Here is a 22596-nt window from a genome sequence, read left to right as displayed (position 1 = left end):
CAGGAAAATAACTGTAGATAACGCTTCTTTACGCGGTGTTTTTCTGTTAATTTTGAAGTCTTTCGCGCAGGTGAAGTACAGACATCTGCAAGCGGCCAGACGCGCCGGTCACGTGACCGCAGGCAGCCGCCCAGCTGGAGGAGATCACGTGACCGCGTTTGTTGTGTCCGCACCGCACGGCCGCTGCGCTGCAATGTCATCACCATCACCATCTTCCTCATTATTATCGCCCTTATGAGCGATATTTCCCGACGGAACGCATCCGTGGCGGGGCCGAGCCGATCGCGGACATTTATTCAATGCTTTCCGCCTGAAAGCGCCGCAGTTGGAGTCCTGTGCGGGACAGAAAGACGAGTGAAAGGTGAGCTGCGCGTCAATGCGCGTCGTCTTTTGTGTATTTCTGTCGGATTTAGGTCAATAAACAAGTTCTTGATTCAATTACAAAACCATTGCAACGTTTAAGCTAAAGGATACGGACCCATAAGACGGAGAAAAACAACGCAACGCGCGTTTGATAGAAAACACTGCTTTAATTGGGAAATAAGCGAATGCAAACACGACGTAAATAAAAGCAGACAATGCAGAAAAATGGCATAAACTCACCAGACAGACAGACAAACAGGCTCCAAAGCTGTGTCATCGATGCGAGGTCACTGCCACGTCGGTAATATTAACCCTGCCATATGTGTAATATTGACATATATTCATGACCTGTGCTGCAAAGATGAAAATTGGCCATTTTGGTATTGTTTAAGTGTTGTAGCATTGTTATAGGGCTGCGAAACGATTAGTCACGATTAATCGATTCAAAATAAAATAATGTATGTTTATACTGTGTATATTTATGTAAATAGACACACATATATGTATTTATTTAAAAAATATTTGTATGTAAACACTTGTATGTGTATATGTGTGTGCGTGCATGTGTGTGTATTTATATATACACATAATAAATATACACAGTACACACACATATAGGATATAAACATAAACTATTTTATTTTGATGTATATTATTTTGAATCGATTAATCGTGACTAATCGTTTTGCAGCCCTAGTTGGAAATGACATTGTAGTCATAGGCTACTTATTTAGATAAACAGCTTAAAGCGATTTGTCACCCAAAAAGGAAAAACCTGTCATCATTTCTCACCCTCCACTTGTGCCTTTCTTCTGTTGTACACAAAAGAAGGTATTTTGAAGAATGTTGGTTACCAAAAAGTTGACGGTAGCCATAGTATTGTTTCCAAACTGTGGAAGTCAATGGCTGCCAGCAACTCTTTCATTTCTAACGTTCTTCAAAATACCTTCTTTTGTGTTCAACAGAGGAAAGAAACTCATGCAGTTTTATAGCAACTTGATGGTTAGTAAATGATTGCCAAAAGTTACATTTTTAGTTGAACTATCACTTTAACTAGGTTACTTTCAGTAGTCTGATCACATTGTGCAATCAGAAGTGAAATGCATGTTTGGACTTCTTGTTTCTTATGGGAAGCATGAGTCTTGTAGTTGCTCTCGGTCATCTCGGGATGGAGTTGCGAAACGCTCTTGTTTACACTAAACTCAGAGTCGATATGAAATTCCTGGAGTAGCTCTGATAAGTTTCTCTCATATTTCTCTAAAGACTTGTGTCATGTCCTGATGTTTACTTTCTTTTCGTCCAGGTCGTGAAGCGCTGTGAATCTGAAAATGGCCGTGTGGCAGCAGTTTGGATTGCTTCTGTGGAAGAACTATATTCAGCAAGTTAGTATTTGTCTTATATTTGCAATGTATGTGTTGGTATTTTTCTTTTTGCTGGATGTTAGATTTAAGGATAGATGGTTGTTGATGGTATTAAGCTCCGTTTTGTCAGATTCAAGACAAACATCTTAATACAAGGGTTTTAGGGCACTGATAAACACTAGCGTTCAACAGCTTAGGGTCAGTAAGATTTAAAGTGACACTAAAGGCATGTTATAAATTATTTCTATTTTAAATAAATGCTGTACTTTGAAACTTTCCATTCATCAAATAATCCTGAAAAGATTGATCACAGTTTTGACAAAAATATTAAGCGGCACAACTGTTTTCAACATTGATATTAATAAATGTTTGCTGAGCAGCAAATCATCATGTTAGAATGATTTCTGAAGGATCATGTGACACTGAAGACTGGAGTAATGATGCTGAAAATTCAGCTTTGATCACAGAAATAAATTACATTTTAACACATAATTAAATAGAAAACAGCTATTTTAAATTGTAAAATGATTTTATAATATTACTGTTTTTACTGTATTTTTGGTTAAATAAATGCAGCCTTTGTGAGCAGAAGAGACTTCTTTCAGAAACATCAAAAAAAATAAATAAATCTTACACACTCCAAACTTTTGACTAGTGTTATATATAATATTTAGGCCTTTTCACAGTACAGTTGCAGGGTTTTCGCAGGTTTTTGCACTGCAAAAAATCAATATCTTCTTCATTATTTTTGTCTTATGCCATGGTCTGTCTGAATACTGGATTCTGATTGGCTGGCAGGTGTTGATTAAATTCGTTGAACTGCACAGCTAGTTCCAGGCATAGACATATAAATACCTAGACACCTCATTGGCCGCTTCGGTCCGTTGCTGCGATACGTCAACACGTCCGCCATGTTTGTTAGGGCAAGACTGCCTTAAAAACTAATGGAGGTAAACGGGGGAGCTGCGTTTTTCGGGATAAAAACACGATAACGTTTACATTTATCAACCAATTTCAGTGGTTTGTGATCTACATGGAGTTAAAAATAACTCTGCCTCCAGTTATTCAGTTAGGCTTGGAAAATTAATAATTTTCTTAAGAAATTGTAAAAGCTCACACTCACACTCGTGTTGATTTGGCAGATTTTTTCCGGTTAACAATTCTAATATTGATGTAGTATAACTGTGACATATACATGTAATGTAATTTTAATGTACATTAAATGAAATTAAGTTGTTTCATTGCTTTCTCTGTCTTCAACCCCAACATTTGAGCTTTTCTCGTGCTTCAGGTCAAAACACAGCTCGTTCCTTTGAAATACTGAGGGGAAAAAATCTAAATAATACATATTTAAGCACTAATAATTTACCATCATTGAGAAAATTGAATAAAACCAGCAAATACAAATCAAAAAGGGACACACTGGTAGTCTGCTTTTTATTTTCATAGCACACTATACAGATAAAAACTCCACAACAAACAATAACAAATGTAACTGATAATAACTTATAGTGGTAAACTAATATGCACTGATGCACAGCAAAAATATAGTAAATGTGATATGTAATATTAAAATGTATACGTAGTACAAGTGGTAGTGAAGTGAATAATATATAAAGCGAATATAACAGCACAATAACTGATATAATAGATTTATAATAGCACAAGTTATATGTGTAATACAATAATAAATAAATGAATAACAATAGATGAATAATAGCAAGTAGAATATGTAATATCAAGGGTGGAATAATACAGAATAGACAATAATGAAGAATAAATTAATAGTAAATTATAAAGTAAATTAAATAATCGTGAAAAGTACAGTTTTATAATGGTATTTGTGTAATAATTATTAAACAAAGTAAGACACAACTAATGACAAGCAAAAAAAATTGTGGTCATGAATTCCAAATTGTGTTTAATTAATGAGCTCCTTGAGTATTTTATATATATTTTGTTGTGACGAAAAAACCTGACTAATAAAGACTAATTCTCCACTGCTTCCCTCAAGATTTTCCTATATTTTCTAATTAGGTTTTTCAATGAATGAGTAAAATAATGTAAACAACTTGACAAAGCTTGACATTTTGCTCCACAATGCAAATTACACACACCCATGCGGAAAACACACATTCCTTTATTTTTCAATATGTTACTACATAGGAATATTTGGGGTGTGAGTGTGTGCAGTTTACGTTGTACAACAAAATGGCAAAGTATAGTTATGCTTAACACAGACCAGAATATAACCCCCCACAAAAACCCTTCCTATAAATCAAAATTAATAATCATTATTACAACATAAATAATAAACAATGATTTTGTCATGATATTGCAGCTTCACTCACTAAGGAGTTCCTGTGTTTCTCATTTCTAGGCTATTTACATTATGCAGTTTTTGTGTAAATGCACATACAGTACATGATCAGCATTAAACAGCCTGTGTAAATAATTTTAAATGCAGTCTATAGTATTGTGATTGACTGAAAAAACTGTTTATTTTTAAATATTTGACAAAAACGACAGAAACATTTAATAAGATAATTATATTGTTATAAAAGTTACCCTTACAAAGGTTAAAAAATGCTCCTGGAAGTCTGTTCCGGGGAGAGAGAGTGCTTTGAATATGATCAGGGTCATTCTGGCCATTCATTCAGGGCTGTTCTGGGTTTTAACGAGTACAAATACAACATTAGGCTGTGAAGTACAGCCTAGTCTCTTGGAAATGTAGAGAACAGGCTTTCCTCAGCTTTCCTTAAGGCTTGCTTTGTCCTGTTTGCAGTTGGCTACAAAATATATATAAATATAAATATATATATATATATATATATATATATATATATATATATATATATATATATATATATATATATATAATCAGTACACAGTTTTATGATAAGCTATGAAATCTTTATAATCAAGTTATGATAAACGTACTCTTTGTAAACGAATAGTGAAATTAAAGAGAGATGCTTTAGCTCCATCCCTGATACTGACAGTCTGACACCGTCTTGTCAAAGTGCTCACTGTACATACTGTGCTCATAACACAATTTAGTGTATGATATAAACTACAATACAAGTTAAAACTTATGAGTTATGGAGAGTTGCCCGCACCAATATGGCGGCGCCGTTGACGTGCGGTCGAGCGGCTAATGAGGCGTCTAGGTATTTATTATGTCTATGGTTCCAGGTCCGTTTAATCACGTTCTATATTAATGCGCTTCCTATAAACATTGGTAACCATAGTAACATACAGTTAGAGTTGAATAGTAAAGGCCCTTTCACACGGGACGCGGCAGTCGCGAGTGTCTAGTTCATTTTCAATGGGAGACATGCGACAAGCGGCAAAACGCGGGCGGTTTTGCTGGCGACGCGGAGGCGGAGCGCAAGCGGTGCTCGTGCACCCAAAATCCTGCCGCTTCCACGAGCACGGCGCATCGCGGCAGGCGCAGCCAAAGATAAAAATATTTTATATTTTTGTGAGCGGCAGCCGCGTCGGTTTCAACCAATCAGAGAACTGATATTATTAAAAACCACTGGTAATATTTCACTGAGCTCATGTCGGGAGTGTTGAAAACATGATGAAGATCGCTGTAAATCCTACTGGAATTCCCGGAGTTGTTGTGTGATCCATCAAAATCTCAGAGATATAACATTAATTAATTTAAAAAAAAAAAAATCCAGAGTGTGATCGAGTGTAACTTACGGAGTTTGTTAATGAAAACACTAGTAGACGCTCCCATAAAATGATAAATAGCAAATAACACTAACACAAAACTTACATTGTTTTATTTTTTTAGTGTAAGAAATACAAATGTGATTTGTTGCTTGTAACTATGGTAACGTCCGCCCCGAGACCGCCTCAACTGCACAAAACGCTTCCACTACGAGAGAAAGCGGCAGCCGCGCGGCGATTCCACCGCTTGCCGCGTCCCGTGTGAAAGGGCCGTAATACAGACGAAAATAACCGTCATTTTTAGCGTTCCGGTCAAATATTGCAGCGCAAATATTATTACCATCTTTAATATGTGAATGCTGGGAAATGACCATGACATAAACGGGATAATCAACGGCTAGCTGTGCATTAAACGATTTGAAAGCGCGACGTGGAGGCGAAGAACCGCCCGACGCGCAGCGGAGCGAAGTGCATTCAAATCGTTTAATGCACAGCTAGCCGTTGATTATCCCTTACTTGTTTTCCAAGACAAATATCTAAACGTCTTTAAATCAGGAAACATTTCATTGAGATTCTTGTTTTTCTTTTCTTTTCAGAAAACCAGACTTATCTCATGCCATCGTGTGTCTCAAATAAATGTACATTGTTTTAAGAATCTTGCAATGATCTTCTTGTGTTCATATTAACTTATTGTGTTCCCTTGAATTTACTCCTTAAATTTTATTTACTTGGTCTTAAATTTATCTTCATAAAACCTGCAAAATATTGAGTTAACCCTAGGGTTGTGCGATATTGGAAAAAAATTATATCTTGATATTTTTTGATAACAATAATTGGATGATATTTTGTCGAGTGTGTTATTGTGCTGATGTCTGACTACCGTGGACAGCTGCAGTTTTTGATATTCTTCATAATCTGTGTGGTCAGTTCACATCAGTGATAGAAATTAATCTTTTCACAGTAGTTTAAATTCTTTTTGACCTTTTATGGGCAATTTTACCTTTTAATAAAGCTATTTTTTTTTCTAAAATTGTGCATCTTTTGAATCAAATTGTTACATTTAATCAGTCAATTAGAATAATAAGACATTTAGGCTGTTACCAAACAAATGAAACCAGTATCAACAAAATTAATCTTTGCAGAAGTTGCACCTGAAGTGGCATTTACTCACTGTATTTAGATGTATTTACACACTGTTTAATGCAGCTCAGAGGGACATGGAGTGCTTTAACCTGCAGTTACAAATGCATAATGTTTTGATATTTTAAACATTTAATACTGATATTTGAAATTATTTTTAAATGAAAAGATACTTCGAATATGAAATTAAAACCGCCAGTAGGTGGCATCAAGTCAGTGTTAACGGCCAGTTTGCGAGTGAACCGAATCATTTAACGGTTGATTCATTCAGGAACGAAGCATCATCCTGTTGCTCAGAGACGCAAAACAGTGCTGTAAAGTTAGCTGTTTGGAATTATTTTTTGTTGGCGAAATGGAGTAAAAACAGGCAATATGGTGTCTAAAACGTAAGTCTCTTAATATTAACTTATTGTTTATTGAACTGTTGTATAAAATCAATATCACATTTGTAATCATGCTTATTTTTGAAGAAAAAAACCCCGGCACTCTTCGTGTGATTTTAACCATATGAAATATATATATATTCGATAACGATAATTATCGCGATATAATTTTCCTCGATAAAACGATATGAAGAGGTCGATAAATGTTCGATATAATGTTTATGCGCCAAAAGCGGAACGAAACAGAGCGCCTCATTTGAATCGCGCAACACGGACCGTTTATCCGCTCGGATCAAAGTCAAACTGCCGCGCGGCGCGAGCTCACTAGAGCAGAGACGGTCACGCGAGCAGTAAACAGCGCTGTGAGGTCGAAGCGATTGCGTTCAGCGATGAACACACATTATTCTGTGATTTAAACTAGTTTAGAACCAAACAGGAGAAACACTGGGCAACAAGACCGTCAGAAGGCTTTCAAGTCTACACATCGCCATCATTTACCATGGGTTTACTGTAACACTCACTGGGATTGTGGCAGAAATGTGGGATATTCACACTGAATTTTATTACAGGAGTAATGGTGTAAAATTATAGTATGTATTTGTGATTAAGCTATAGCATGTGTGCATTATACTGAATGTTTTTAGACTACTGTTTTTCATACAGGCTATCTAAAAACCATATAGTTATATATATTTTTTTACCATGGTATTGAGGTGTTATATGTGTGGTTTTAACTGTGTTTATCATGATTTAAATGTATGCTACTATGGGAGACCAATGCTTAATATAAAAAATAAATAAAAAAAACTTGGTCAGAATAAATTTAACCATATAAAACTGCGGTTACTACAATTTGTACAGATGCTACTGATTTTGATAATGAACAAAAATGTACCTCTGCATCCTAATTCAAGCTACATTAGCTTAAATGTGAATTTCTAAGAGACAAAAAAGTGATTATTATATTATTATTATTATTAATATTAATATTATCAGGCAAACCAAACCTGTTTCTTGATTTGAAACAATATCACTCATTAGAACATGCAGCACCTAAGAAATTAATTTTTCTAGTTAGATATTTATTTTGTTAAGGAAAATTAATGGTCTGGTTTCTACAACTTTCACTTTGGAGCAAAATTCTGGCTTTAAACTTGAAAGAAATAAAGATTTGACATTTATCGTGATAATTATCGATATCGACTGATATGAAAAAAATTATCATGATAATTCTTTTGGCCATATCGCCCAGCCCTAATGTGTGTATATGTGTGTGTGTATGTGTATATATATATATATATATATATATATATACGCATTTTCTGCCCCCATAACTTGAAGTTTGTGATAATTCTTAATGCATTTTATTAGACTGAATCATGCAGTGAAAGAAATGCACACGTGCTCTAGTCTAGACTTCATCTCAGATGAATCATTTAGGGCAAAGTATGAACGATAATCCAAAATTTTGATGAAAAATTACTTTTTAAAGTGTGAAAAGCCCATTAGAGTGCATTTGGGGTGAAAACTGTCAGAGTAAATCTATTAAGATCAAATGTTTTAGTTAAAGAAACCTGATATTTTAGTTGAAATGTTATAAATCTTGCCTTCGAACAGCAAGACACAGAATCAAATCTCTTTTACCATCTTAAAGAAACAAGGAAATGTCAACTAGTTTGCGGCGAATAAAAATGCACAAGCAAAACAAAGGCGTGGAGTTGAATTTAATTATTACCCCATTCACCTTACTTCCTATAATCATTTAACTCTGCTGTATTGAATGACTTCTATGCTCCTTCCCGTATTTAGATTAGATTTGAGTCTCTCTTTCATAAACGCAAGACAACAGAAGCTCTGTTTAACGCCGATGCATCGCTTTGGTTGTGTTTGCCTGTGTTTTTGGCTCTAGTTATGCCGGACCTTTGCTCCACACACTTGTCGTCTTGTGTGCGATGGTGTGCAGCTGAAGTCTATCACAAGTGAACTTTCTAAACAGTCAATTGAGCTGGATCAAAGTGCTGCGGGAAGCGTCCCAATTCCCTCCTGATAGAGGGCTGTTTACACACTACTGGGCTCCAGCTGTTGCTAGGAAACCCAAGCCCAGCCGAGGCGTAAACACTGGGCCCTTCATGCCTCATTATGGCACACAGCGCTGCCTATCTGACCCAGATCTGAGGTCTAAAGTTCTCCATCGATCGAGATCAAGCCCCAGGTGCTGTGTGGGATCCTGCTCGCTTACACATTGACTTATTGACACTAGATCTGCAACATGAATGTGACTAATTCACCTGTTAGCACAAGCTTGCACATGGAAGCTGATAAATGCTGAGAGCATTGTTTTATTTTAGTATCATGATGGTAAAACCATCAACACTTAAAAAAAAAAAAACATTATATATATATATATATATATATATATATAATATTCACACTTTAAAAAAATTTTTTTGTTATATTTTACTGTATTTTTATTTTATTTTATTTTTTTTGTCATTTTTGTTTTAATACTACCAAGAATTAAAAAAAATAAAAATATACAGCAAATATATGCAATAAATTGACTAACACAAATGTAAACTTAAAGCTGGCATACCATTTCCAATATATATGTATGTGTGTGTGTGTGTGTGTATGTATATATGTGTCTGTGTATGTGTATAGATAGATAGACAGATAACACACACACACACACACACACATATATTTCATTGATGTGTATAAACATTTATCATTTACACAACACAATAATATTATTTTTATTTATATATTTATTTGTTACTTATACTTTTTGGTATATTTTACTTTATAAGTATGGAAGCATATTCATAGAAATACCACTAACATTACAGAGCTGTGGCCTAGTATCATGACTGTAAAATCATCAATGGTACCACAAACAATTAATTTCAATGGTAATGAAAGTTTACTTTTTATTATTTTATTTAATTTTTTATTTTTTTTAAGGCGAGACACTGCAGGTGAATAGGGTAGTTTTTTTTACTAATAGTTATCGCCTTACTTACCTAGTTGATTCATTACATTGATAATTGCAAACATTTTTTGTATTACAAGTTTTCTAAAAATGTTAGGTTTAAATATGCAAATGATGCATTATTTAATGAAATATGCGCTAATTTGCATACATTTCTAGTACAAAAATCTAAACACTGGATGAAGTCAGTTTCTCATTTTGTCCCTCCATAATTCAGAAAATACTTAGAACAGACAGAAAACAGTATATTTTGACAATTTTGGGGATATTAAAATTATATATGAACAAATCTCTCTGTAAAAACCTTCAGGATATAGACAGGAATAAAAATGTAAAGTTTGGTGTGTGTAAGTGCTACTGAAGTGGAGATTTATGGCTCAGTGTAGGAGAAAAAACTCATTTTGAGAAAACGGCCTTTAAAAATATGTATTGTAATTGAAATCTATTGACACAAATAAATAAAGTGCTATAAAAGAAACACTTAACAGTGTCTTTTGGATGTTTTCGTTCTACTAGTCTGAAAAAACACTTTATGAAAAACCAAAAAGCCCAAAATCTCAAAATTGACAGGTGCATGAAAAAACAGTGTTTTTGCCTGCAGTGTCTCCCCTTAATATAAATAAAAGTACAAATGTTTCATTGTAATAGTCTAAATTATCGAAATTAATTCATAAAAATGCAGCAAACACATTATTGTAAAATCAATAATTCCACCACAATAATAATTCATTTAAATGATAAGATTAGTTTTTAAGTTTTTAAAAAAATGTATGTAAAACTCCTACAGTACTGTACATCCTCCGTCAAGAATTTTAAAAGCAAGATGTTCATTAAATTTAACTTTTGATTTTTATTTTTGGAGCAGTTTTATTTTTTAAGCATGGCTTAAAAGCTATGGTTTAGCGAATAGTGCATTTATTTTATCTTATTTTATTTTACTTTACTTTATTGTAATGCATTTGGCAGATGCTTTTACCCAAAGTTGCTTACACTGCATTCATGGTACACATTTACATTTTATCAGTTCCTGCTTTCTCTTGGTTTTTTTATTTTATTTTCTTGGTTTTGTCTTTTGTTACTTTAAATAACCATTTATCCATCCATTGCCCCTTATGTAAGTAACCATTATCCCATTTTACCTTCTTCCATACATGCATATCAAGCTGTCTGACTAGCCATCCATCCATCAATCCACTCATCTTCTGTTCTTCCCACTGATGTTCTCTTTCTCTTGCTCTGCAGAAGCGTCAGATCCTGGTCACTCTGGTGGAGATTGCTCTGCCGCTGCTCTTCTCAGCCATCCTGATCGTCCTGCGACAGAAGGTGTCGTCCATCAACTACCCCAATGCAACGCACTACCACAGCTTCGCTCTGAGCGACCTGCCGTTCCCTCTGTGCTTCCAGGACCTGCAGCTGGCCTACGTGCCTGCAAACGCCAGCGTGGTGCGGCAGATCACAGAGGACGTGCAGCAGAGCATGCAGGAATGCATCAGAACCGGTGAGAGCTTTGGCTTTTGGGCTGTTTAACCATCTAAAGTGTGGAAGTGTGTTGTTGAAGGAGCTGTGCCTTGAATCATTGGCAGATCTCGTTATCACCTCTCTCCATATGGACAATGAAATGGAAAAAAGCTGAAAACATGGGAAAAGGAAATAGCAAAGAATTATTGTATTTTATTTTAATTTATATTATTTTATTTTATTTTTTGTTTTAATAATATTGTCAAGAATGACAAAAAGAAAAATGCATACAGCAAATATAATGCGTGCATTAAATTGGCTACATGGAAAAATTCTATTGTTTATACTGTCAAAAATAGTGTACATAACAAACATAAAATATTTATTTATTTTTCTTTTATTTATTATTGTATTTTATTAATATTGTCAAAAATGACAATAATGAAAATATATATGGGCAAACATGCAACAAATTGACAACAAAATGTAAACTTTTTTCTATTTATACTGTCCAAAAATGGCACAAAAAAGCTGTAGTGTATATATAACATACATAAAATAAAATAATAAAATAAAAAGAAATAACATTAAATAAAATAACAAATATTTTATTGTATTTTATTGATACTGTCAAAAATGTAAAAAAAAAAAAAAAAAAAAATATATATATATATATATTAGTATTACATTTTTCTATAGTATTAAGTTTTGCTCATGTCTAAAATATTTAATTGTTGTTAAATATGACAGTTGTTTTTAAATTCCTTGTCCATAAATCATAAATATCTGGAAAACATTAAACGAAAACTAAAAAAAACTTTGAAAAAGTCATGGATATTTTCTATAATGAGTATAAATTAATGTTCTCACAATCAACATCTAGAAATTGCACCTCATGAGTGCAATATCTCTACAATATATCTTTTCGGAAATCACGCATTACCAGATAAGTCATGGAAGTTCATTGGTCCAAAAGTGTGTAAAGCCTGCCATTTGTGTAACTGCTCTGTTGTCTCTACAATATGTTTGAGTTTGCAGTTGAAATGAAAGCATATATTGAGGTTTTGTGAATAAAGAGCATCATGACCTTGCCAGAAACCTCATGGCCGCTCTTCCTGACATAAATAGCCTCTGCTTGACCCTTGAATTGCCCTGGTGCTTGTGCTTATGAGCTGTAATAAAGGCCTGCAGGGGAATATGCAGGTGATGAGTCACGTAATAAACGATTCTCTGCGCTGTGTCCTGATCATGTGACTCATGCCGGACCCTGTTTGCTTCCTCCTGTCGCTCTGAGCTAGCTGATCCATAATCTGATGCCTCAACTTTGACTGTAAAATGAACAGCTCGATGGTGTTAAAGTGCTGTGTGATATTCGCAAATGACTCACTGCCTGAAGATCCTGCTTTAAAAGAGTCTGCAGCAGGGCTGATGTAATGAAAGTCAGCATTTTTTGACATTTTAAACCCAGAGTGTGGGATAGCTGGGATGAGGAGGTTTCAGGCAAACACATAATTTATCTGAAATTATACAGAGCTTTAAGTAGCAGTTCATTTGTAGATGGATGTGATGATGAAAGCGATGGCTTGAGGATAAATGAGTTTAATGCAGGTTCTGATTCAGTGAAGTCTTATTTGACCGAGTCAAACAGATCATTTTGACTGATTGTTTTTGACTGTTTCATTTAAAATAACCAGGTTATTTGTTCATGAGCAGCATTAATCACACTGGGTGATTGTTCAAAAATAATACAATAGAAAGACGTTTTGTCTGTTTATTGTCTTTATAATATTTTGCAGCTCGGACTGCAAAACATTTATAGTATGTTAAAGGTGCCATAGGTGATTGTCTTCAGAAACATTTTTTGTTATTCTGGTTGAAAGTCTCTTCACATCCTGATAGCAATCATTAAGTTAAGTGGTCTAAATGTATTTATCTGTATTTATATATTCTGTGGAAGGTGTAGGACCAAGACATGTTCGTCCAATCAAAACGTTCGGTCCGAGCGTAATTGGAAACCATTGATGTAGCCTATTGTAGTAATTTATGTTGTCTCTGGCTGCTCTTTGAGCGTATGTGCGTTCAGGGGGCGTGGCTTTGGACGGCGATTGCAGGGAGAGTGGGACGTTCACTTTCAGTGCTATCAGGCTAAAGTTAGCATTTTCCGAGATCTCCTACTGCACCTTTAACACAGAAAGAATGCAGAACTTTCATAATCACTAACCAGTATTATTTTAGTATTCTTTTAATTCTATTATTGTATTTATTCATATTTTAAATGTACTTATTTTTATATTTTCAGTTTTAATTTTTCACTTATATTTACATTTATGTTCAGTTTGAATTTTATTTTGTTTTAGTAATGTTATGTGAATTTAAATGGGTTTTTATGTATATTTTTCAGTTTAGAGATTGTTGTTATTTTTATTATTTTTTTAACATTTAGCTTTAATTTATTTGAGCATAATATTTAGCTTTAATTTATTTGTATCTCATTTTGGTGATGTTATTCCTTACTTTCCTTATTTTCATTATTTAAGTTTTTCATCTAATATTTCAATTTTATTTTAGCTTTATTTTAATAAATTATTTTTTATAGTTTTAATTTATCTAACAATAGTAGTAACGCTGTCACTAACAAAACAGATTCATATTTTTGCTAGTTAACAGTAACAACACTATCACTAACAGAACAGATTGATATTTTTGGTAGTTTTTTTGGTCGTTAACAATAACAACACTGTCACTAAAAGAACCAGTTGAGTTTTTTTGGTAGTTAACGGTAACAACACTGTCAATAACAGAACAGATTGATATTTTTTGGTAGTTTTTCGGTGGTTAACAGTAACAACATTTTCATTTATCTTTTTGGTAGTTTGTTCTAATATTTAAAAACTAGAATGGTTCAGAACTAGAACTGGTTCCCTATTTTAACCATAGACACAATCAGTTTCAACAGGACCTCAAAAGTGCCTTAATTGCTTATTTATTGTTATTAACTCTCGCTGTTGTTTACATTGGCACGTGTTGCACAGATGCTTCCTGGTTGTATGTCGTTATTGAGGACGATGAGTTTTCTTGTTGATCCTCAAGATGCGGAGAGATCAGATCAGGACAGGACAGGACAGAGCGCTGCAGACCTTACAGGAGACAGGTGTTGTGCTCTCTGAGCTGGTTTAACCGGCTCAACCGACAACTCCTGCTTTCATAGAGAGAGATACTGTAACTCACAACAAAGAATCATGTGAGGACTTACATGTTTGACCCAGATATGAAAACTGTCATTATTTATTCTACCTCACATCTGTCAAACCCTTTTTGATGTTATGTGTTTTGTGGAACAACGAAGAACAGTAAAATGACAATAAAACGTAGGCCTACCTTATAAAATCCAAATAATAAAATGCTTTCTCATTTTTTGTTGCACAGAAATAAATAAGAATACGAGTTTACAACAACACAAGGGTGATATAATGGCAGACTTTTCATTTTTTGGTCAAATATTGCTTTAAAGTTGCTCGCTTCATGGGGTCAAAAGCATGCTTGTGTGTGTGTGTGTGTGTGTGTGTGTGTTTAATTGGATTTAGTTGGTAAATCCCAGTCGTGACTTGGCTGAATTCCCAGTTTTGTCTAGTGTCTCATTAGCTTTTCCTTTTAACATTATTTTCTCCTGGAAAAAAAAAAAGTCCACCAGCGATGGTGGTATCATTAACATATGTTTCCAGTAGGCTGACAAATCCTAAAATCAATTATTTTAAAGGTCAAACAGTGAACCAGTGTCCACACATCTGCTTTAAAGGTCACATTGTTTCGTATGATTGCTTAAATGGTTACATATCTCATCGATTCATCTATTTTGATCAGTTTAACCCTCAAACTTTCTGCGCACTGAATTGATCGCATGTAACAATATGAACAATTTGTGTTTTTTGGAGTAACGCATTCTTTGCTGCCATGATGCTGAAATGTTGTGGGCAGTGTTGGGGAAAGTTACTTTTAAAAGTAATGCATTACAATATTGCGTTACTCCCTAAAGAAGCAACTAATTGCGTTACTTAGTTACTTTTTATGGAAAGTAATGCGTTCCGTTACTTTTGCGTTACTTTTTAAATATGAGTAGGGCTTGATTGTTTGTTTTTCATATAAAAAGTTATATTTATAGCAAGTGTAAAAGCCCTTTCACACCAAAAATTGTAATGAATAAACCTCAGGATGAAGGAAAAGTAAATTCACATTTGTACAGTAGAACGCAGGAGAAGAAGGTTCAACACTCTTCAGCAATTAAAAAAACAACGAAGCACAATTGTTAGTTTATCTAAAGTCATTTTGCTTATTAGTATGGTTGAACTGGATCATCAAAGGTCAGCAGCAAAGACATTGGTTAATAATAATGGGATTAGATACATTTGTGTTATTTAACATTTAATTATTGCAGGTTTGCATCATATTCTGAGTTTGCATTTCACTGTTTTAATTCATTTTGACGAATACTAAATGTTTTTTTATTTGTATTTTTTTTTGCGAGTGGGATGAATTAATGCACATTTACATTACAGTAACATCATGTTCACACAGCGCACACAACGCCTCTGTACTTCCGATTTCTCCCAACATGGGGACAGGAGACTTGTCAGTCAATAAATGGGAAAACAAAGTAACTGGCATTACTTTTTTGAAAAAGTAACTCAGATATTTTCTTGTAAATTAAAAAGTAATGCGTTACTTTACTAGTTACTTGAAAAAAGTAATCTGATTACGTAACTCGAGTTACTTGTAATGCGTTACCCCCAACACTGGTTGTGGGTGGTTGCTATGGTGTTGCTAAGGCGGTCTGGATTGTAAAATTATGATGCTAAAATGTAAATTATTTTTTGCCCAAAGAAAATGTACTTTTTGGACTGATTACATGACAATTAAAACGAATGTGCAATGAATTGATTGCATATTTAAACAAACATGAACAATTAGTTCATATTACAATTAACAATTTTGCGGCCATGATGCAAAAATGATTAATAATAATAATAATAATATTAGTGCTGTCAATCGATTAAAAAATGTAATCGCGTTAATCACAATCATGGACTGTGATTAATCATGATTAATTGCAAATTTAAAATACTAGGATTTACCTGTAAATGTGTTGAAAAAGAAATGCATGACAAACTAGTTTAAGGAAACAGAACCTTTCACACTTCCGCCAGGAATGAGACATAATCCTTATTATTCTTTTATCATTATTCTTTTGTTTTTATTCAGCCATTATCAGCCTTTAAACTGGCAATAAAATGTTTACCAAGCCACATCGCTTCAATCCCAGTTTACATTTACCCAACTGTTATCAAAAATATTTCTAAATAAATACAACAAAACATTGTCTTGCGACCGTACGTGAAGTATTATGACAAAATGCATTATGAAGAAGAATTGGACCTGTTCTGCAGCTGCATTAGAGCTAACATTAGCATCATGCTTCATAAGACAATTTATGAGATTAATAATACACTTTTACTCAGAACTCACTTCAAACCACCATCGAGTGTTTGTAATAACTTCCTTTTGCGATCATATGTGGAATTTGGTCGTTTACTGTTGTTGTATGGCTGCACAAATTAGCATTTCAGATGTACACCTTTTATCTAAAAAAAAAAAAATCACATACAGACCATATCCTATCGTAATCGTGTGTTTATTATCTTATATAATCTATAGTGGCTGTTGTCATGTTTATTTCTGCTGCTCTGCTGAAACTCACGTTGTTTGTGATGTTAACCGCCTCTCCGTTCTTAAGTTGTCAGGGATACATTCCAAGTATAATACACATTAGTAAAAGGATCTATTTAAATTTTTATTTGTCTATATACACTTTGGGCGGCCGCGGTACATTAAAAAAAAGTAGCCCAAAACGGCTCTGTAATTTTTCCCGCGACTGTATTTTCAAAATAGCCCACTTGTGCCGTTACCCTGGCAACACTGGTTCGCTGTACCCTCGTCACACAATGATAGACGACCTTCCGCGCTGTGATGACGGGAAGAAGTTGGGGTCAAACCTTATCAAGCGATTAATTTGCATTAAAATATTAACGCATTAATTTTTTGATTAATCGCATGCGTTAACGCGTTAACGTTGACACCCCTAAATAATAATTATTATTAATTATTTCTATTTTAAAAATGTAATTATATGCATAAAGAAAATGAATGTGAATTTTATGGCAAAATGCATGATCATCATTTTAATGCATTTTAAACTTTTTGTGCAATGAATTGCTCACACAAAAATATTAACATTTTAAATTAGTCTGAGGAATGATTGTTTTGCTGTAATGATGCTCAAGTCTTTTGGGTTTTTAAAAAAAAATTTTTGGGGGTTTTCTTCATGTCAGGTGTGAAAAGATTCAAGTTTTGTTCATGTTTTAGCTATAGTAACAGTAATAGTGAGGTATTAATGATGTGTCTTGATCTTGTTTTCCAGTGCGTGGCTTTGAAACAGAGGAGCAGTTTGAGGAGTTTGTGAAAACTGACCCAGAGTCGGGCAAGATTTTGGCAGCCATTGTGTTTGAGCACCAATTCACACACGACGATGAGCCGCTTCCTCTGCAGGTGAGATGTCACGAACCAGACGGACCTGTGTGTTAACGCATTAGCATTCCCAACCACCCTCTTCCTGTTTAGCTGGGATCAACCTGATCAACTGCATGCTGAACACTTCAAATAATTATGTAGATGAGTTTTGTGAAGAAATGTTTTCACTCCAGCATCAACTGAAAAAAAAAAAAAACATTAAATAAAACAATACAGAATTATTATTATTATTTAAATAGGTATTTTGCTTATAATTTAAATATATGAATCGTTGTTGTTGTTATTATTATTATTCTATTAAAAGAAATTTTATTTTTATCACTTTTTATTATTTTATTTAGCAATTAATAGGAATAAATCATGTGCTATTTACTAATAATAGTATTACAGTAAAGAAAATCATTCTATATTATTATTATTATTATTATTATTATTATTATTATTAATAATAATAATAATTAGTCCATTTTCTTTTATAGTGAAGCATTACAACATTATTTTAACTTGTAAAACTGAATGCTTAACAGTTTACATTACATTTAGCAGACGCTTTAAATCATTGTGGATGAATTTCGTGAAGAAATGTTAATGTATTTAACTCTTGCTTCAAAAATATATGGCATTATTATTATTATTATTATTTAAATACAATAATTAAATGTTTTCAATTTATAATAATTAATTATGATTTAAATATATGGCATTATTATTATTATTATTAAAATTATATTTTGCTTAAAGAAAATTAATCTTTTGCATTCTAACAATATTTGTATGAATGTGCATGATATTAAGCATATTTTCCCCTTGAATTCTTATTAATGCAATAAATCCCATTTTACTAATAATAGTAATAAAGTAATGAAAGTCACTCTATTATTATTATTTTTAAAATTAATAATAGCATAAACAACGTTAGATTTGCTTGTTCATTTTTTACATTGTCATAAGTATTTATGTTAAACACACACACACACACACACACTATGAGAACTGGGGGAAAATGACTGACAAAACATTGTAATGATACAAAATCACTTCCTCCATTGTCTTTTGATTTTGGTGTGAAATATAGAGCATTTTTGTCAGTTTTAGTGAGAGTCGCCCATTTACGTGTTGTTCATGATGATAACCGTTAACCGTTCTGTCCAATCAGAACTTTCTGTGAAATAGACGTTGAAGCTGCAGCTGAGATCAGTTACTTGTTCACAGTATTAGTATTTCCAGTATGGTGAATGGCATATAGTGCACAATGTAAGCGATAGGGAACGATTCAGACAGTGTAAATATGCTTTCGATTGGGGCAAATGAGGTCTGGTTGCAGCGCGCACAGTCTACTCCAGACTTTGGCTCCGGTCCAGAGACGTGATCGCACGGAGCGAATAATATGGCGCGAGTCGGCATATATTAAACCCTTTTTGAAACTACAGAGCCTCAGCATGATTATGATCACTGTTTTGTTTTAGTAAGAGCTTCATATTGAATCTAGGGGTAATAGACTGTGGCTGTCATAAGCTGTCAAATGCTGCTTTACAGAGTTCAACGGCTCTGGCCTGAGCAGATATAAATGAAATGCTATTGTCTATTTTAAAAAGGGGCGGGGCCGATCGATATGTCCCGCCCTGTTTTCCTGTTTCAGTTGAAATTGTCACCACATAGAATAAAGCTCCAAGGCACTTCAGTGGACCTTTAAAGCCTGTGTTCCTGAAGGAAATGTGTTTTTCTGAGCATTTGAGGACAAAATAACCTGTTTTCCACCGAAGTCAAGAGTGCAGTCAAATCTAGCTGGAGGAATCAGGCCATTAGTGTTCTGGCAACAAATACCCTCAAACCATATTGCTTTCATGACTCCGGCGCCTGCACTTGAAGTTTCAGCCCTTTAGAGATGCACTTGCTGAGGTTTCTTCATGTGGCTAATGGAGAGTTGAGGTCCGCTCTGGTTTCTTCTCATGAGGACACAAGTGAATCATCATCTCTCGTGATGAAAGCTCTCAGCCTTCACTCCTTCACTGACGCTGTAATGAGTTTACCACAGCTCCATTGCAGGTCCTGGATCAGCGTAGAGGAAGAAAGCACATTTCTGTGTAAATTGTTTATAAAATGTATGTTTTTAAACAGTTAACTTAAGAATGGTTTTATGAATGATTTACACAGAGATTAGTTTTCCTCATGTCATGAATGAAATGACACCCGATTCTCCCAGTATGATGGATTTCCGCAAATGCTTTTTTTATTTTGTCAGATGAAAATTTAGAGTAGTTGCTGAATTTTATGCAGATAAAAAAACGAGGCTGTGCGTTAAGTCCATTCAGTGTTTCAGATGATGAAACATTGGAGATTCATATTTTCAGTGGACAAAATAAATTTTTATTGGGTGAATAATTACACCTGCGCAATTTATTATTATTATTATTATTATTATTATTATTATTCATATGATTAATAATGATGATGATGATAATATCGTATATTGATTATATATTAACAATATATTAATTTTAATATATAACTAAATAATAACTATTATTATTATTATTATTATCGTTGTTGTTGTTATTATTATTATTAATATGGTAACACTTTACAATAAGGTTCATTAGTTAACTACATTAGTTAACATTAACTAATAATAAACTGCACTTATACAGCGTTTATGAATCTTTGTTAATATTAATTTCAACATTTACTAATACATTATTAAAATCTTGTTAACATTAGTTAATGCACTGTGAACTAACATGAACTAACAATGAACATCTGTATTTTTATTAACTAATGTTAGCGAAGATTAGTAAATACAGTAACAAATGTATTGCTCATGGTTAGTTCATGTTAGTTAATACATTAACTAATCTTTAACTAATGAACCTTATTGTAAAGTGTTACCATGAATATTATTATTAATAATAATATTCACTTTCTTTCTTACAGTCAAATATTACGACAGAAATACTACTTTTGTTTTAATTAATATTAAACACTTAATTTATTTTATAGTAAAATTTGTTTGCGTAGTATTTTTATTTATTAATAATAGTAATATATAATGATGATGATTATTATTGAATATGAAATGTTTGTTGTAATTTCACAGTAAAATACAAAAATTAATATTTTGCTATTATTATTATTGTTAAACACTTGATTTTACAGTTAAAAATGCTTGTGTAATTTTCATTTAATGACAATAGTTGTTATTATTATTATTATTATTATTATTATTATTAATAATAATAATAATAATAATAATACATAGTCATATTGATATATAATAACAGTTTTGGACCATATTATGCAGCCCTACAAATAACCACAGCAAACCTAGGGCTTAAACAAAGTTGTATTTTATTATTATTTTTTTTACATTTAATTTATTATTTTTTTTATTTCTGAATGTCAAATTAAATATAACAAATGTATATTGCACAATATTCTACGAAGCCCCTAAAGGGACATGGTGGTGGAAAAAAATCAGAGTGAGTTAAAAAATTTGGGGTGGGAGGAAAACAAAAAACAAATTTGCTTTCTCTTGCAAAGATATTTGCGTTCCCTCTCAAAACTTTTGCGTTCTGTCGTAAAGTTATTTGTGTTCTCTCGCAAAACTTTTGTTATCTCGCAAAACTAGTTGAGTTTGGACAAACACTTTCTGTTTACTTTACAGATTATAGTGGTTCATACAGCTCCATACGTTCACAATGGTGTATAAAGTACCTGAAAGCCATACTCAAGTAAAAGTACAGATATCTTACCAGAAAATGACTTTGGTAGAAGTTGAAGTCACCGTTTAGAATACTACTTGAGTAAAAGTCTTAAAGTATGTGATATTTATTCTACTTAAGTACAAAAGTATACATTTTAATTAGGAAATGTAGTGGAGTAAAAGTAAAAGTTGGCTGAAATATAAAAACTTAAGTAAAGTACAGATACTTCCAAAAAATACTTAAGTACTGTAACGAAGTATTATTACTTAAATTGATTTACAGGTGCATTTTTACCATTATAGAGGAAAATATTTTCTAGCCTTGTTACTTGTATGCCATGTTTTATGTCATATTCTTAACATTCCATTAAGTGTATTATTAATATAATACATAATGCAATAAATGATGGCAAAACGAAGTGATACTTGTAGATTCAAAACTAAAATCGCCAGTTGGTGTCTAATGAGCAAGGCGTCCATTCATTCATTAATTCGTGTAAAATATAACAAGCAATATTGACAATATTGTGTTTAAAATGTAGGCTACATTTTAAAATGCAAACTGAACACTTGATATTGCCTTTTTTGTTGAACTGTTATATAAAATCAATGTCACATTTGCAGTCTTTTGGATATTCAGGGAAAACTGCTTTCTTGTAGGAGCTAAATAAGAACGTAAGTGTTCGCTTTATAAAATTTCTAATAATCTTTTATATTATTGAATCTTCAAACTGCTAACACTTTGCAGTTTCAAATTATGCCCTACTGTAAGTGACGGAGTATTTTATGTTTCAACGATTTGATCATGCCGGCACAAACAGCGCGGCCTGTTCTTTATTGAAATAAAACATAAAATCACCAATACAGACAAAATGTTAAACAGTCAATTTAAGTAGTCTGTATTATAGTCTGTGCCGTAGCAACAGCCCTGGTCCA

General features: G+C 33.2%; 1 protein-coding gene across 3 annotated transcripts in view; it reads left to right on the top strand.

Moving 5' to 3' along the window:
* Positions 1-222: 222 nt before the first annotated feature.
* abca3b (ATP-binding cassette, sub-family A (ABC1), member 3b) overlaps positions 223-22596 on the top strand; it is a 57079-nt gene continuing 34705 nt past the window's right edge. Inside the window, exons 1-4 of one of the 3 annotated variants that reach the window (XM_058769349.1) lie at positions 223-361; positions 1667-1745; positions 11163-11418; positions 17851-17978. In XM_058769349.1, the coding sequence (XP_058625332.1) occupies positions 1692-1745; positions 11163-11418; positions 17851-17978 (438 nt within the window). In that variant the 5' untranslated portion in view covers positions 223-361; positions 1667-1691. Of the gene's footprint in view, positions 362-1459; positions 1746-6823; positions 6932-11162; positions 11419-17850; positions 17979-22596 lie in introns of those variants that run through there. The other 2 variants (XM_058769350.1, XM_058769351.1) reach the window with 2 other exon arrangements.

Source organism: Onychostoma macrolepis, chromosome 03 (genome assembly GCF_012432095.1).
Source record: "Onychostoma macrolepis isolate SWU-2019 chromosome 03, ASM1243209v1, whole genome shotgun sequence".
Taxonomy (NCBI): domain Eukaryota; kingdom Metazoa; phylum Chordata; class Actinopteri; order Cypriniformes; family Cyprinidae; genus Onychostoma; species Onychostoma macrolepis.
Note: the sequence above shows the minus strand (reverse complement) of the source record. Positions and strands in the feature narration are given on the sequence as shown.